The sequence below is a fragment of the Dermacentor variabilis genome, chromosome 4 (assembly GCF_050947875.1).
Source record: "Dermacentor variabilis isolate Ectoservices chromosome 4, ASM5094787v1, whole genome shotgun sequence".
Lineage (NCBI taxonomy): Eukaryota > Metazoa > Arthropoda > Arachnida > Ixodida > Ixodidae > Dermacentor > Dermacentor variabilis.
In genome coordinates, this window is record NC_134571.1 from 199280857 (window position 1) to 199299699 (window position 18843).

An 18843-nucleotide genomic window follows, 5' to 3' on the forward strand; every position below is an offset into this window, starting at 1 on the left:
ACGCGCAAGATTGCAATAAAGAATTAGATATGTATTGCCGTGTTACTTCTTTCAATTCGAATTTTTTCTTGGATTGTTTAAAGTCGTACAAAATCAGCGATGTGTTTTTTTTTTCGTTGTTTTGCAAGAAACCACTCTGACACGTGTTTGTATTGCCCCCTCCCCCTTGTGTAAAGCCTTCGGGCCTTCAAGGTGATAATAAATGAAATGAAATATGAAGACCCTTTACCAGTTGCATAATGTTAAGATAGTCGCCGAGATAGAAAAGTGATCAACCCCAACATCGTCCACACCGCTCTTATCTTCTCTTAAGAGCGTTTTTTTTAAATTCTTGCTCCAAGGATCGAAACACACTGTTAGTTCCCTCTTGAGCCCGATAGAAGTACATGAAAGCCGAGACTCGATATGCTGACAACTCGTTCCGCGCAGAACACACGAACAGCTCTGGCAAAGATGGTAACATCAGCCTCACTTAGTTTTTCGCCGACTTGCGTAGTGCAGGAGCCGAGCCGCTGACGCTGTGGCTGGTTCCGACTTCTCCGAAGAGGGCCACTCGACGAGGAGTGTCCGCAGAGCGTCCGCTAAGCAAGTAAATAAGTCTCTCCACAGGAGTGCACGCGCACTCCCGTATAGATTTCGTTGTCGGCTATTTTACATTTTTTTCACATGCGACGGTTCTAACGACGTAGGGGGACAACGTGGTTATCTGGCTCGGTTATGAAAAAGCATTAGTACGCATATTGTGGCTTATCGTATCGTGGCTTGCCACAGGCACAAAATTTACAGGAGAAGCTCCTTTATATAAGAGCGCGCACTGTTAGCGAGTCCCCCTCTATTCTTCCCACTCTGGTTCTGCGGCACTCTCATCAACTTAGAACACTGGCAACATGAAGGTTGTTCTTGCCCTCGCTATTGTCGCACTCGTCGGCTTCGTCAGCGCCGACCCACCGTTTTCCCTCTGCGGTGAGCGAAGACTTCCATTGTAGTGATTGCGTAAACCTACAGGGTGTGCTGCTTTGATGCGTAAGACTTCATCATGACGGATGAGGAAAACAAATTACAATAGGCGACTCTTATTGTAGAGGTATATAAAATTAGGCCCACCCGCAGCGGCAACCCAGTACTTTCACGTGGCGCTGTTGAGCTCGAGGTCGTGGGTTCGAGCGCGGCCACCGCGGCGGCATTTCGATGAGAGCGAAGTGCAGAAATGTTCGCGTACTTAGACTTAGGTCCACGGTTATGAACTCTTGTTGGTCAAAATTATTCTAGAGTGCCCCTCAGTACGGCATGACTCGCAATCAAATCATTGTATCGGCACGTTTAGCCCCAAAATATATTTTAATGTAAAAATAAAATACTGTCTCTTCTAATTTGACACAGCCATAACGGCAAGAAAAGGTTGTAAAAATACCACCGCTGCGATCTCAATAACAGTTTCTCGCATTGCTTGAGATACGTGAATAAGCTAAGCCACATTTAGAAAACGCTTCCACGGCTGGCCTCTTTGGACACGGGTGACTTTTCCCATAGGCAACGAAACCGGCTGTGCTTAAGTGAATCGCTGGCGATCTGCTCCCGACGTGGTTCGGTGCCGTGTAATAACGTACCACCCGCCCGCCAACTGAACCAGTGATATATTGCGTCCTGCGAATCGGCCTTTAGAGGCTCCCGGAGTATTGCTCCCTACTGCGACACACTTAATTCCTGCTCCCCCGTTAGAAATTAGCAACTTCACACCAGCACAAGCACCCTTTTTTATTTTATGAAGATAAACGTCAACGCAACAATAAACATAACTTGTAGCTATGACCTTGCATCCGACACCTGGGAAGGGCTGTAATCTGGGCTCAGTGCATGCAACAGTTTCGATTCCCGGTCAGAGGGGATGCGTTCCGATGGGACGAAGAGCAATAGCAGTCTTGTACCGTGTTTTACGTGCCCGTTAAAGAGGTGGTAAAAATTAATTAGGAGCCATGCTCTAGGGCGTCACTCTAACTCGATGTGCAGATTCGGGGACCTTAAACCACAAAATTGCAGTGTTCCATACATGGAAAGACGTAGAACATCATAGACAAACGCTAATTTGAAGCTGGCATAGGCACACGAACTTGTTATACAAGAAGATATAGCTTGTTCACGAGTACATTTAGCGATTTCGGCAGAATAATAGATCGATTATTGTTTGCACGCACTGAACTAAAAAAATATTAGATGCGTAGTATCTGCCACCTGTGCTAGCGCTACGTCTTTCCCTAAGTAATGGGAACGGACTACTCAATGGAAGCTCTGTGCAGTCATAATACTAAAGCAGACGCTGCATATTAACGTGTCTCACTTTTCTTTCAGGGGCGACCACCGAGCAAAGGCACAACCTAGTAACCTGCGTGCGTGCCAATATCGACGAAGCAGTAAGTTGCGATAGCGGGTCATTTTCTTATCATTGCTACGTGACGGCTACACCCTACATTCGCTTAATCACTATGAGTGCCCAAGTGCCGCTCCTTTTAGACTTTACCAGACAATGCAGATAGAACAAAGTTGTTTGCTTCACCAACCTTTTGTGAACGAAGTTGATAAACTTTTTTTACGAGAGATCTCAGACAAAACCTTTAAACGATTTTTTCTCTCATTAGTGACATCTCGATGCAAAAGCACAGCCAACCAAAGTAACGCACATGGCAAAGATCCGTTTCCAATTTGTAATATCCCCGTCGACCGTGTCGGTCGTTTTGAAACACGAAATGCCATTGACGTCAGTGGGTTACTAGGAATAAAGCATAATCACGCTGCAACTTATCAAAAAATTAAGAGGGCGCTAGATAGCACTGGTGAAGCACCCTACAAGCTTTGTCCAGCAATACTATACGTGGAACAAAGTGGAGCTGTGGTGAAGTTCGCTTCCGGGTGGAGCACGAGGGACTGAAGTCAGCGCGGTAGGAAAGCGTTATTTCACAGCCAAGCTTTTCTGATTACTACGCTGATGGCGGCTTCTTGTAGTGTTGTAGTTTAGGCTCGGCTTCACCTCCGGACTTCGGACGTAGCGCCCAGTTTTTTGCTCGCATTCTCCCATTCGGTGAGGGTGTTATTTTAGGTTTGGTGGCGCGAATTTATTGGTTACTGCTACATACACATGCGGTTCATTAAAATACTTGGTTTCTCTGCCCGCTTGCCTGCTTAGCTGTACCGATGGCCTGGTATCTTCTCGCGTTTCCTTTTAACTTAGTCAGTGTGCCTCGACTCCCGAGACCACTTTCCTTGAGGAACCAGCAATGCTACACTATGTAAACTTGGAGGACAAGAATACACAACTATATACACGTAAACAAGGATTTCGAGATTAAAAAAAGAAGAAAGCCTAAATAACCATGAACCATATTAGGCGATTGCAAAAAAGACTTAGTAGAGGACTAAGCAAGACCATGGTGCACCGCGATAAGTGTACATAATAACTTAAGAGGGTAGTGAGAACGGAGACGCTTAACCCTTTCAGAGCAGGGCTAGCTGCTCAAGATCAAAAATACTGCAATGAAGCGCTTGCCACTCTTTTTAGATATCACAGATTTGCCACCCCTACATGTCAAGCCAGGAAATCAATTTGGCTTTTCTTAACGCAAATGGAATAATCCATTAAAGCGAAAGATAAAAAGGTTAAAGAAACAGCGCTTGCATTTAGGTCATTTAAAGGATTTAAAAGAAGGTTTTGCACGTGCAGTACACTCCTCGAAAGAACATTGTTTTAATACAGTGCTACCAAATTTCATTGTAGAGATCCAAAAAAGTTTTGGAATTATATAAGTGAAACAAAGAAACCGGTGTCGCAGATTTTGTTTGATGGTTCTGTGGTTACCGATCACGGGGATATTGCGCACCACTTCAATGACTACTTTCACAGTGTGTTTTCTAAATCCGGCGCTTGTCCATCCAATGACGTAGTGTTTCACCCCTGTGATGTAAATTTTATTCCATACCCTGGCGTAGTTTCTATGTTACTAAATTGAAAAACTAAATCATCATGTGGTCCCGACAACATTCCTAAAGTGTTTCTGAAGAGATATGCGGAATCTGTTGCAAAGTTTCTAGTTATATTATTTCGTATTTTATTACTTCATGGACAATAACCGAGCGACTGGAAGAGAGCCAGGGTTGTGTCAATACACAAGAAAGGTGACCGCACATTATTACAAAATTATCGTCCAATATCACTTACATCATCATGTTGTAATCTAATCGAGCATATCATTGCCAACCAGATTAATGAATTTTTAGATGCACGCGCAGTCCTCTCTCATTTTCAGCACGGGTTTAGAAAAGGATACTCAACAATTACACAATTAGTGACAGTAATACATTCACTCGCTTCATGTCTCGATAGGAACGGGCAGTATGATGCAATATTTCTTGACTTCAGTAAAGCTTTCGATAGAGTCCCCCATGACAAACTAATTTTAAAACTCAGACGCATTGGCCTCCCATAAATTTTAATCATATGGATATCAAACTATTTTACCAATCGCTACCAATTTGTAGCTGTTAATAAGCAGCAATCAGGTTGCCTTCCGGTCGGCTCTGGCGTGCCTCAAGGATGTGTGCAGGGCCCATTATTGTTTTTATTATATATTAATGACAATACTGCTGAACTTGATCCGAATGTCCAAATCAGGTTGTTTGCGGAGGATTGTGTGCTTTTTCAAGAAATATCTTGAATTAACGACAAAATCCATCTTAACTCCTCTCTTGCTAAGATTTTTGAATGGTGTGAAACGTGGGGCATGAAACTTAACACTGACAAGACCGTCTTTCTTCGCTTCTCTCGCAAAAAAGCTCCACTTTCTTTTAACTACAGGCTAGGTTCGTCAGCTTTGCTGGAAGAGACTAAATATATGTATTTGGGTGTCACACTTACTAATACTTTATCATGGAATTTACATATAGATAACATCTGTTCTTCCGCATTCCGTAAACTGTACTCTTTAAGACATAAGCTTAGAAATTATCCCCCTAGCGTAAAATTACTTGCTTACAATTCACTAATTAGACCTAAACTTGAATATGCATGCGTTGTCTGGGACCCACGTAATACACACAATATCACCCGCCTAGAAAAGGTACAGAGAAAAGCAGTAAAATTTATTTACTCTAAATTTTCCCCGTATGACTCACCCTCTGAATTAATGCAGATTAACGGTATCCAACGTCTTGAACAACGAAGAAAAAACTTACGTTTGCAATTTCGTTTCTTGCTTTGGAATCAAGATCTAGCTATTAACCCTTCTCCATATCTGTCGCGTTCAACGACAAGGCATACACGCCACTATCATCCTAATTCCCTGACGCCGTATTTTGCGCGAACAGATTTATTTAAGTTTTCATTTTTCCCTCGCACTGTAACCGACTGGAATGATTCCTTATTGCCTTTCGCCATAGTTTGATGTTTTTTTTTAACTTTTTTATTATTGTTTATTGTTTTGTTGCCATTTAACCCACCCTGCTTGGACCAGTACCAGGTTTGCAGTATTGAATAAAAAGAAAAGACAAACCTAGACTTCTACAAGGTTTTGAGAATTAACAACAGCTAGCCTCATATTATAATCAGTAAACTTGAGATTTGTGTGAAAACGATGGAGAATCATTGGCGAATGTTCTGGAATAGATATGCGATGTGGCGAAATAAAATAAAGACAGAATTTTCTGGCAATACAGCTCATATCACTATTAAGATACAGGGGGAAAATAGTCTCTGTCTGTCTGTCTGTCTGTCTGTCTGTCTGTCTGTCTGTCTGTCTGTCTGTCTGTCTGTCTGTCTGTCTGTCTGTCTGTCTGTCCGTCCGCCCATCCGTCCGTCCGTCCGTCAGTTCGTCCGGTCCTCTACGCGAAGGTACTAAATCGAAGCTTTCCTTGCCTCTTCCCTCGACATTCCCACTGCTGCTGCTGTCTGACCCCGCGTCGGGGGTTGGTTCAGAGCGTGTGACAACACGAACATGAGAGGAGCGAGTCAGGGAGGAAAGGCGACGCGAGAAACTCGTTTGGGCCTCACCCGTCGAATATGCACAATGCCCTCTGGAGCTCCCTGAGCGTCGCCCCATTAGCCTCTTGACAGCTGTAATTATCCGTGGACCCCTCACAAACATTGTAGAAACTCCAGCGCTTCCCTTTCTACTAACTTGCGAGTCCAGATGGGACGTAGATAAAACTGTAGAGTGGAGGGAGCGGAACAGGCAGTTCCCATAAAAGGGGCGGAGGGGCGGATAGGAAAAAGGTGACGTGAGAAGGCAAGGAAGCCTGCTACTACACGACAGCGATCGTGGCGAAACTGGATAAGCTTAATTTCAAGGTACGGTACAGTACGTTCCTGCTATTTCTGAAAAATAAACAGCCTGAAAATATGTCAAGAGACAACTTACCCAGGGCGTACAGAAGTAGAGCCTTAAAGAGAATTAAAGTGGAACGCAGGGTCCAGGCGACACTACGGAAGCGGTCGCACGTCAAATCAACACTTCTGTGCCCGCCGCGGCAGCTTTGCGGCTATGTCATTGCTCCAGGTCCCGGATTTGATGCAGACCGCGGCAGTCACATTTCGACGGGGGTTGAAAATGGAAAATGCACGTGCACATAGATTTTGTGACACCTTAAAGAACATCACGGTATCGAAATTAGTCCGCAGTCCACCACTATGGCATGCCTCATATTTCGATTCTGGTTTTGGCACGTACAGCTCCATATTCCAATTCAGGTGAAATACTTCTGCCAGAATGCGATGTTCCATGTGAGGCACTGGCAATGCTCAACCCTCTCAGAGGTTATGAAATATGGCGCAAAACAACGCCTCAAACAAACACCTCTCTCTGTGTGTCCTGTGTACTACGCAGACAAACAGCGCTGGTGCACGCAAGGTCACATTTAACATCAACAAACCACTCTCGTATTGGACTAAACGTTGAAGAAATTACACATTCGCTGTAAACATCACCGCTAATTAACGCCAATCAAAGCAACCAGCTCAGTAAGCTTCGCTTGTCTCGATTCCCACAGTGTGTGGGATCTGCGTAATTTTTTAGCACTGGCACTTCACAGGCACTTCACAGGCTTAGAAAGCACCGGCTTGATACAATTATGTTTGGCGGTGACCAACGCAACATCGCAGTCATTAACCATTGCATTTACCGATGTGGTTATTTCAACAGTTTATTCTGTCTTGCAGGCGCTGTGGCGACTGCAGATCCTACGCGGTAGGAAAGTTGCATTCCTAGTTGTATAGCCGTGTAGATCCGTTAACGCTAGCTGTAAAGCAAGCAATGAAAAAGTGCTTTGAAGAAAATTAGTGAGGCGAATATTCGTAAAACATGTAATACAGGGCGTTGAACCCTATGGTGTTTCTTGCAATAACTGCTGTCCGTGCTCTATTTATTCCCTAGACCTCTCAGAAGCTCACAGAGGTGAAGGAGCGCCTTCATTGTGAGGACTTGGACTGCGTCTTCAATAAGATTTGTGAACACAGCGATGAGACTCGCGTAAGTATGTCTCGACCACACACTAAGCCGCCCCTGCATGTTCCAGCTAAATATTTTTGGATGTGTTACGAGGAGCATACAAGTTCTTGCGAAATGGGAGGTCCGAGCGGCCATGGAGGCTCCAGGTCTGGAGTATTGAACTTCATATATATTAATTTACATGACCGAGATTGGCTGAGAAAAGCCAGCGATAGCGTAGTGCTTCTTGCTTAAAAATAGTGTCTACCTTTTTAAGAGGCCCTTCTGCTTTGTATGGCAGTGGAAAGCGTTCTATTCGAAGTGTTTAAACATACACTAGTTTCTCTGCAAAGGGAGTAGAAATTTTTAAAACAGAGTTTTCCGTCGGCGTAGTCTCTTCTTAAAACTGTGTAGGGACGCCCACAAGCTCATTATATACAAGGCTCGAGATTTACGCTCTGAAACGACGTTCTTGTATGTTTTCTGTAGAGTCATCTGTATTCGCTTCTCGCTTGTTACGTTTCCGTGCCCGGTGCCTGCGAACGGAAACGGTGAGAGAGCAGTACAAACACGGCATCGCCCATTCTAGGCGCCTATTTACGTTGATCACTGCCTGCCGCTGCTTATTCACGGAGAACGACTCGCTCAGGAGGTGCAAGACGCAATGTTTGACCACTGCAATACTGCCCGCCGTGGCGTTCAATATACGAGAACCGTCGCCACTGCATGTAGAGTGCCCGTGGCGCACTAGACCCACGTTGCCAAGCGCGAACGTTGCCCAATAGTTCAGTTGTTGGTGCGTCCGTCTTGTGACTCCGTATTTTCGAGATTGAATTAATTCTATGCATAATGACGAAGATGCACAAAGTTTTGCGACAATGTTATCTGTAAGCTAACATTGTATCGTTGCCTAACAGTTAACCTTGTGCAGCTGTATAATATATTGTCCTAAATGTTATAGTGATATCAGTTCTTCCTCCTAATAATTGTTTCATTTTACTCTACCATACCACATGTGTACTATTATATGTATTTTCTTATTTTGTATTCCCATCACTCGGTCCTCCGTAACTTGCCTGTGATGTTCAAATATAAAATTAGCCAATACATAAATTAGCACAGGCTAAAAGTTGGACGACAGAACATAGCGAAGCAATTGCGCGCCGGGTCTGATGTTTTATGCAGGCTAGGTGACTGTACATGATTAATGTCAGTTTGCGTTGCTTGATACATAGAGTATGGGAAATAGTGCAAGTATTATGTTATTTCCAAGAAGCAATAACTACGATGTCCGCCACGCTTTCATACTGCTGTTTTGATGCGACACACATATAAATCATTTATATTTTATTTCCAGCAAGCACAGTCGAACGCCTTCCTCTCGGTAAGTGGGCACTATTTTGCCAGTTTACTTATTTTTTCTTATAAAGTAAGAAAAGTTAGCTAAACTGTAATGTGTGGCAGACGCTTACCGCCATTCTGAAACGGCAGATGAAAATGGAAGATAGAAATACTGTGGCCAGTACGACCTATGACCTTCTTGATTCTTTGTCAGCATGAAAAATAAATAAATGAAATTAAACTTCGTAATACTATGAGTAAAATTTATACAGAGGAATTTAGACCGACAGCCTAATTCAGCAATGAATGTTACAATACAAAATATGACTAGCGATACGGCACAAATCGCTTTTAATGATGAGTACTAGTTACTAGTAAAAAAACAAGTAAATTCAAGAGCACCCAATGAATACCATAATAGCTCTCTTTTTTTCATGAATAATTTAGGATAACAAAGAATGAAGTAGCGAGATGTGATACTCTGCTATGCCCATGGAGGCCCGGTTCTCCAGGACTCACATCAGGTTCCCTAGGACTCCCATATTATGTTACCTCATCTCCTTATTGTTGTCTAATCCAACAAATCTAATTAACTACACTTGGAAAATAATCAAACTTAATGAGTTAAGTGAGAAATATCAAAAGGCACAGATCTAATGTGCCTGGAATTAATATGTGTGCATTATCTTTTTTCCTTCCAGGACGACGTCAAGGCCCAGGTTCGTGCTGCTCTGACGACGTGCCAGTCAAGCCACTGATACTCCTCTTCAATAATTGATCGCTATGGCCCATCGCGATAAACATTAGAACCATGTATCCTTAGTAAACATTTACCGCATGTGTCAGATCCATTTCTAAGCATGTTCTTGCTTAATGAATACAGATAAATGGGAAAGTAGGCTACATTGTAGCCGGCTATAGGTGCAGGTAAAAAATTGGAGTTCCCAATTTCTCGGCAAAACCCACGTACATACGACCGACACGCAATCTACTATAACTTTCAAAAACAAAAACAAAAAAAGAACAAAGCATTCTAAATGTCAATAAACAGGAACGGCGGAACTAACAAGCTTTATCCGGAAAGTTTGGGATTGCTCAAAAATGTCATAACCTTTTTTTAGCATTCGCCAATAAAATGCAGCAGACGGCAGTGCATCCAAAGGCACGTTTGTAAACGTTTTGACAAAATATGGAGATTCTGTATCAAATTACTCACTTTTTTATTCGCCCGGAGATTCTTGGTGGCTTGGGCAATTCCTGTATGGCGACCATGAGAACTGCACTTTTATTGTATTAGGGGAGGTGAGCCTGGTGTAGTGTCTGCACACTTTCGGAACTTTTGTTTTTCAGACTGTGAATTGAGTGTATTTGCGACGTGGCTAATAGCGCAGAACGGTAAGAACTAGGTCAAACACGTGGACGCCTTTAGACGTATAGTATGTTGGCAAAGACGTACTATATAGATTCTCTACAGGGAAGCGCTTCAAGCCTGTTGAAGATTAAAAATATACTTTAAAACTTGTTTTTCTTTTCACTTCATGCTAAAGAACGTTGGTGAATTATTGAAGAAAGAAAGGCCAAATTACCTTTTTTTTACTTTTTTGTCGGAACCTGAATGTCGTCACGTGCGTGTATGTAGGCAATATCATTTTTTATTGTATTTGGGCCATTCTGCCACCAAATAAGTTCTCGCTTTCTAGGTTGAGTCTTCGGTTTATTCACGACCGAGTGAACCAAAAGTCATGACGTATTTACCAGCAGGTGTGGCAAGCTTAACGGAAGCGCGTCGCCACCGATGTTTTGTTTTAGCAGCTTTTATCTCATACCAAGATACTTCCTTGCAGCAATGGGAAACATCTCCTTGTGAAGTGCAATCTACACTCACTGCTCCACTTAACCTTTTTTTTAAGTGTACATTTCCCAGTCAACATCAGGGTGCCACACCGAACTAGAACTGTATTGATAACTGGAGCGGAACCGTTATATTCAGCTGAACCAACCCATTAATTTTCAGCCATCTTGGAACCAAACCCGTACCGGAACTTGTTGGAGAGGCTGTTGGAACAGGTTTGAAAAGCGGTTCAGAAGGTTCTGTAGACGCTCAGCTAGGACACATTAGAGAGGAAGTGTGGGACAAAGGGTCAAAGCTTCTATTAGTATGAAACGATTTCCATGCTACAGGCAAGACTAAAATAACTTCAAATAGCCTCAATTCAGTTGCGACACATGCGTTGCAAATTTTGTGCTATCCTATCTGCCGTTTAGACAACGAAAACTGTAGACGCTCTACATGTTATCGCGCATCTTGCTCCACCAAAGGGACCGGAACAATTCTGTTCAGTTTTCTGTTCTCTGTTGATGCTGTACGCGGTCGGCTGAGCTGCAGTTGCAATCCAGCTACTCTCGAAAAAACTATAGCGCTGAAAGCTGTAACGTCAATTCTTTCCGTAGCTGCATCGCGTCACATATGGTGCCACCGTGTGTCGTGCGACAACGACTGTTCGAGAATGAGGGTAGAAAAGCAGTCCTGTTTCGTTATACCTGTTAACGGCGGTTAGCTGGCCCCATTAAGCATGGGGTACACAGGAATGTGTGTGGTTACGTAGAATGAATGAATGAATGAATGAATGAATGAAACTTTGTTCGTAATGAATTTTCGTCCGTGCCATTCGTCGCTTCGGCGCCGTGTGATGATACAGCTGCCGAACCGAGGGGTGTGTTGGCGCCCTGGATGTGCCTTATGTGGTGCACAAGGAGCGACCAAAAAGCAACTCGGTGGGACTCAGACGAAGTGGTCCAGCTCTACCGACAGAAAGGAACAGATGGGCTCAGGGAAGAGGCAGGGAGATTGTAAGTAGGGGAATGTGCATGGGGGCATGCTCAGTAGGTGCTGCGAACGTCGGGACAGCCGCTGCACTCCGGGCATGCACGGTGGACGTGGCGTTGTTGAATACTGTATCGTATCGCGTCATTCGCAAGTGTTAGAGTGTGATCCTGACGAATTAAGGAGGCATCATAGCGGTTAAAGGAGGGGTCGGGAGCTGGAAGGGTGCATGCAGATGATCGCAGTTCACGGAGCATAGCGCGGCTTTGCTTGCGGTGTTCAACGTGATGCATTCTGGTGCTATAGGTGTCGGGCCACAGAATAGGGGAGCACGGCATTTTGGGCTCGCAAGAGAAGTAGTGAGCACCCTCATTTCCCTGTATCCCCTGATGATCCGGCACCCACTCCATGTGGATGTGAAGTGAAGCATCCTGTTGCATGTGCAGCGCAAGAGAAGGCCTAATATGACAGGGAAGTATATTGTTTGTGAAGGAACGAAGGGCTTCCTGGCCGTCTGAGCGAACGGTAATGGTTTGTGTGTAGCCAGGGGGAATAGTAGTTGCTTCCGACATCGCAAGGATCTCGGCGTCAGTTGCAGACGATACTCAGCCAGTGATTTCACCTTGAGGGCTGACATGACTGCCGACTTGGACGCGGTTGGCGAGGAGGCGGCGTCAGCGCAGTGGGCGTCGTGCGCTGGGTCGGTAAGTCGCGCCCGCGCTTATCGGCTGCCTGCGTTGCTTTAGGGGTAAATATTCCCGGCTATCCGTCAGACTTTGATTCGAGGGCCAGTTATCCACGGTGGAAGACAAATGAAAAGAGGGGGAGTGGTGAAGTATGGTGGTCCCAACATAGGCAGGATGGCAGGTCCCTGGGACGAGGTGCTCCCATGGAGAGGCCGAGACTCTCGGTGAACTTGGACCTTCGCATCCAAGATGTTCAGCAGAGTTGTGCGTTCAGCGTCGCAGCTGCGGACGTATCTTGGCACACCCATTTCAGTGAGGTGATATCTCCGTACAGAAGCATCGAGCCGTTTGGTCCGGATGCATGTAAGTGCAACGAATGGCCGGCCGCAGAGGATTCGAAAATAGTTCGCAGTCTCAGTAATTCTGCGGAGTTCATGTTCACTGAGACTTGTGTGATGCTTGCTGACGCGCGTCATCGTTTGCAAGACTTTATTGGCCTGATGAAGAATACGCCTTAGCCATTCCGCACTACGTTCATTCCTTTTCCACAGGAATCCGAGGATGCGAACGGATTTTCTGCGTGGGACAGGCTGGCTGGTCGTAGTTAAGGTGATGCGGGCGCGTTCAGCAGCGGCTTTGCGCGTAAAGAAAAGCAATGCGGCGACGTGCTCTGATTTTTCCGGGAAGCATTTGAGGCCTAGTTGGCGTATGTGGGGCGTCGACGATGTCTAAGCCGGTTTCAGTGTGGCTTCCTGTTCGCCTGGGTTTCCGGTGGTACACCAAAGTGTGATTTCGTCAGCGTATATTGCATGGCGTAAACCTGCAACACGGTTGAGCTTTGCGGGGAGGTCATTCATCGCAAAGTGGAAGGGAGTCCGTGATAGAACAGACCCTTATTACGGGCCTCGTTGTATAGGAAATCAAATGGATGGCTGAGTGTCCAGACTCAAGAAGCGTACTTGCCTACTGCTGAAAAAGCCGCAGACGTAGCGAACCATGCTTTCTCCGGGTTTGGTGGCTGCTAGGCTGCCAATCATGGCTTGGTGCAAGACACTGTTAAAGGGACACTAAAGCGAAACAATAAATCAGCTTAGACTAATGAAGCATTGTTTGAGAACCCTGCAGGCAGTCATTTAAAAAAAATTGTTCGGTTATTTGATGAGAAAATGAAGGTACAAGTATCAGTATTTGAATTTCGCGCTGAAACCAGCGCCGGTACGTCCCCGTGAAGTCAAGGATTCCAAAGTATGCTTTCGCATATGGGCCGCGTTGGCTGAATAATGGTTCCCGAAACTTGCCATGTCTAATATTTGGTTCCTTTAGAACAAATTGCAGTAAATCTGTACCGCTATATATAATTAGTAGGCCCTAGAAGATGCCATCAAAATCCAAGACGTCACAGCCCCCAGTTGCGGGAACTTGAGTAGGCGTCGCCACCCGTTTTTCGTTCTTGCGCTTTTTCTGGCTTACCAAACGTCTTGTCGTTGTAAGATTGGTGTTTTTGGTGTTGTAGAACGGTAATTTACTGATGCAGAAGAAATCGTTTTTCACTTTATTGTCCCTTTAAGGACACGTTTGACATACACGCCTACAATTTTCCACACTAGGGCGATCATAAAAATTTGTTGTAATCGTCCATCGTTTTGATGGAAATAAAGCTCGTATTATTATTATTATTATTATTATTATTATTATTATTATTATTATTATTATTATTATTATTATTATTATTATTATATTAACTAGCAGGGCCACGTGTTGGGCACGCACGTGCCTGCGGACACCAATGAGTGTCTCTGGGCGATAGCCGTGGCTCTCAAAGTGCCATTATAGTCTCGTCAGGGGCATATTAATGCGAATGCATTATGTGCTCTATTACGCAAAAATTCAGCGTTGTCGTCGTTGGCAGGACCCAAGGACGTTGCCAAAAATCGCCGACAATGCGAAGAGTAAAAACAAGTCAAAAATGCTCACATTGACGTCAACATTGTCTGGCAGCTTTTGTAAACAAGGTAAATTAATGAGTTCGAAAAGAAAATTAGCTAAATTTTGGTCTGGGTGGCAATTGAACTCGGACTTCCCAGGTGCGAGACGAGCACGCTTGCCCGACTGGTAGCCATTTATAGATAGTGGGTTATGGCGAGTTAGTACATTATAGTGCAAGACACATCGGCTACCTGTACAGACGGTAATGTACACAAAAATGCTGCTGTTTAGCAATCTTTCTTTGACGTTTTCGTGCATATGTAATACGAAGCGACAACATAAAAACTACTAGAGTGCATAACTTGTCAAGGAAATATAAATTTAAGGGCTTTCAGCACTGTCACCTGTGTTATGCTGATAGCACTGCATGTTTGTGACATTAAAGTAACATTCAAATGACCGTGAAGAATATTTATAGCCGGACATAACATCCCTGCTATCAATATAACACGGTTTACAGCACTGCTGTGTGGCTTTAAATATTCTGCAGTAGTGCTTTCAGCCTAACAAGCTGACAGCACCGCTGTCATCTCTGGCTGTAAATATTCTGCAATGTCATTTGAGCGTTGCTTGAATTCCACAAACATACGTTGCCTGAAAGCTGAAGTGACATTAGGCAACATCCAGATTACGTCGTCAACATGTTGTATAGATGTTGCACTAATGTCATGAATGTGCTGATCAATGGTGCCATAACCTTACGGCCCAACGTTGTCTGTTGATCACAAAATTAGTAGCGTGTAGGCAACGTTATGCACTGACCTTTGGAAACATGCAGACAACGTTTCCTCAATATTTTGCGTTGGCTGGGGCCTAGTTGGTGATTCTTGATCTTGGTGAAGTAGCGCACTTGAAGACGTTCACGCAAGCATCAAGGATGAGGACATACACAGGGGCTGAAACAGTGCTAATGAGGACATACCAAATACCGGTGTATGCCCGCATCATTCGAGTTTCTGGGAACACCTTTATCCAAGTGCGCGCTTCATCAAAAAACTATGGTAGACAACATTGGTCACTGGATGCGTGCTGGTGTTTATTGCCCGAGAAGATCCAACCATACGAAGGGAATGAAGTAGCTGAAGAAGGAAGCTATCACTTTAAAAGCTGAAAAGCGCGGCGACCGGTCCAATAAAAAACAGGCGCTTAACTGCCAACATTTACCGAAACTCGGACACAATATTGTAACGCAGAGCGAGATATGATATCCCCTATATATTTACCAGTCTCACTATGGTAAGATATCGCTCGAAAAACGGGAACGAAAGGGCTAAACGTTAACATCGCCCACACCAATCAAGTATTTTCTTGACTTTCTTTTGTTTTATTTGCATTATAATTGTGAATTTTCTTGCTCCCAGCAGCCAAACACACTCTCAGTTTGCTCTTGAGCCGCATGCAAGTACCTCTAAAACTGAAACTCGATCTTCAGAGAACTCATTCTGTGCTGAATATACGAACAACTGTGGCAAACACGGTGACATCAGCATGACTTATATTTTCGCGCATTTGCGCGATGGCGGAGCCAAGCAAGTGATCCAGTAATGGCTGGTCCTGATTTCGGTAAAGACGGTGACTCGACAAGAACTGTCTGAGGAGCATCCACTAATTAATAGAAACTGTATCTCCACATGAGTCCACGCGCGTTCACATCTTATTTTTGTTTTCTCGCGGGCTGCAGCGTCATATGGGGGAACATTATTTATTACGACGACCGGTTACGAAAAAGCCTTAATATGCACATTGTGCCTGATCATCTGGTGGTTTGCCCCAGCTAGAAATTTTAAAGTGGGAAAGGATGACTTCAAAGAGCACGCACTGTACGCAAATCACACCTTGTCTTCCCTACTCTCGTTCTGCTGCGCTCTCTTTAAAACTCTGCCAACATGAAGGCTGTTATTGCCCTTGCTGCTGTCGCTTCCTTCGGCCTCGTCAGCGCCGGCCCACCACTATGCCTCCGCGCTGAGTGAAGACTTCCACTTTCTTTAATCCATCAACCTACAGGGTGTACTTCTTTGATGCGTGAGACTGTATTATGCCGCATCAGTAAGCGAAAAATAATATACTGCTCTATTAATGGTGTAAAAAATTTCACCGATGATTACGATACTCACTAACGCGAAATCTGAGCGCAGCCCTATACGTGTTTTTATTTCGCGTGTCAATATATTGTATTATGATTATATAAGTCGAAGGTTTATATTAGGAAGAGAACGCTGTGAGTAGCGCAGCTGGCGCAGACAACCCGTCTCGTGCGGCACATTGGAAGCGGAGCGAAGTGTGGCGCGACTGCCTCGATAATCGGGAGATACCGTTACGCAAGCCGTGGGTGACACGTGGGCGTGATTCACAGCAGCCGCCGTAGACAGACCTCCGCTAATGCAGCTCATTGTTTCCATACAGACGACGTGGGCTACTCTGGCGCCATCGTCGCCGCACAGCCCGTCTTGCGTGGCACATGGCACAACGCTTTTCTCCTCACGCTTTCGTTCCAACAACGACGAGAGTAGCCCTTCGTCGCCAGGAAATCGTGCCCTCAGTGGCAGCGGCGACAACACCTTAGTGGGGGTCACATCGAGCCTTACTCGTAGCGGCTAGCCATCGCCCCTTGCAGGAGCAGTAATTCCCGTCACACACGCTGGTACCGTGTACTGACCTCAACAGCTGACCCCGTGGACGAGCGTAGCCCTCCCGACCTCAAAATACTCTGCCCTCCCCCCTCGGAATCGCAGATGAAATCGCCCAGGCGGCTGCAGAGGCCGTGGCTGCCGGCAACTCAGCGCGTGCGCTGACCATCTCCCTTCCAGTCCTCCTCCACTTGCCGCCTCCTGCTTTCAGTGGCTTCTTCCTCCACTTTCCTCCTCGCACTCTCTTCTTTCACCGCCCATTGCGCTCCACCTTCGCTTTAATCTTCCGCTGTGCTCGTTCGCTCAGTTACGAGGTACAACGACATTGAGCAACGCCGATGATCAACAGAGGAATGGGCGTCTAAGAACTTCGATCTAAAAGAAGCTTACCGTCGTGCTGCTCAGCTCGAGGTCGCGCCTTCGATCCCGGCCCCTGCAGCCGCATTTCGATCAAGGCGAAATACAGAAAGGCTTGTGCACTCAGAATTAGGGGCACATCAATGAACTCTAGGCGGTCAACATTATTCCAGAGTCCTCTCTCTACGACGTGCCTAATTCACAAATAGTTATTTATGCAGGTAAAGAGCCAAATATTACTTTATTGCATAAAAACTGACTGTGTCTTCGCGCAGTGACACAAAAAGAGCGACAAAGAAAGTTTCGTACAATAACATGCTGCGCTTTCAATAACAGTTAGCAATGTAATGAAAGAGGAACGTAAAGCTAAGGCATATGTAGAAAACTCTTTCACAGCTACACTTTGTGTATGACGGTGACGTTTCCCAGAGGCAACGAATCCGGCTGCGCATAAATGCATCACAGGTGAACTACTCACGAAGTGGTTGAGTGCCGCTGAATGACGGCGCACTCGTCCGCAAAATGAACCAGCAATAGATTCTGTCCCGTGAATCTGCCTTTAGAGACTCCCGGAGTACTTACGCGTACTTTGGCACGTTTATTTCTTACTCTCCCATCACAAATCATAATTTAAATTCCAGCGTACGCTGTTTATCTTCTATCAAGACAATCGTCAACGTAATGGTAAACATAATTTACAACTATGTCCTTACTTGCGACACCTGAGACAGGTTGTAGAGCAGATGATCGCCGTTTTATTCAAGTAGAGTATTGACTAGGAAAACAACTTTTCGCGCCATTCCGTAAGCTTAAATAAAGAAAATTCTCCAGACGCACTTAAGACTACTTACATGTCGGAATACGACAAAGCTATAGTCCCTTTCGTGAAATGTTTTCGATTGATGTCTTCGAGATGCATTAAAGTTATTTTACCAACCAAGGCTGCCGCAATGTCTACCACGGCGTCTGGAGACGCTCTGTCACCGCGTTCGACTGAACATTGCATACACGAACAACCTTTTTTCTAGCAATAGCCACACCACAAATCCCTGCTGTGACAACTATGGCGCGGTGGAATCTTTAGAGAACATTTTGCTCCAGCGTCCAGCTGACAGAGAAGAGCGACATCGATGAGAAATGAACATGGAAAAGCTCGACCAAGACCCCTTGACATAGACACGCAGGGTGGGTTCCTCACTTTGCCCATAAAAACAGCGCAAAGCCCTGGACTTCTTGTTTTTATATATTGAGTCGTTTCCGTTACTGTCAAACTATGACTCATGCACGTCGCCTCATCAAGAGTGTAATTTTATTAAGGCGAAAGCCTTTCTAGGCTAATGGTGAAGTTTCTGTCAGCAGACCTGACCACCACTCCGGTGTTCCGCCGAAGCGTGAACACGTCATATGAAGACATTAAAGACAGATAAAAGCACGAAAAATGATTGATAGTTACGGTTAGTGAATGATAACGTTATTATAGAGATTGGTAGAAATGTGTAGTACTGAGTAGACTAAAATTAATACTAATGACTTGTAATGACTACTAATGACTCCGA

At 44.9% G+C, this 18843-nt stretch overlaps 1 protein-coding gene across 1 annotated transcript; it reads left to right on the top strand.

Moving 5' to 3' along the window:
- Positions 1-886: 886 nt before the first annotated feature.
- Positions 887-10174, top strand: LOC142578128 (uncharacterized). The gene is made up of 5 exons (XM_075687533.1): positions 887-963; positions 2347-2408; positions 7413-7508; positions 8824-8850; positions 9509-10174. The coding sequence occupies exons 1-5, from the start codon at positions 888-890 to the stop codon at positions 9563-9565; spliced, it is 318 nt and encodes a 105-aa protein (XP_075543648.1). The 5' UTR covers position 887; the 3' UTR covers positions 9566-10174.
- Positions 10175-18843: the final 8669 nt, after the last annotated feature.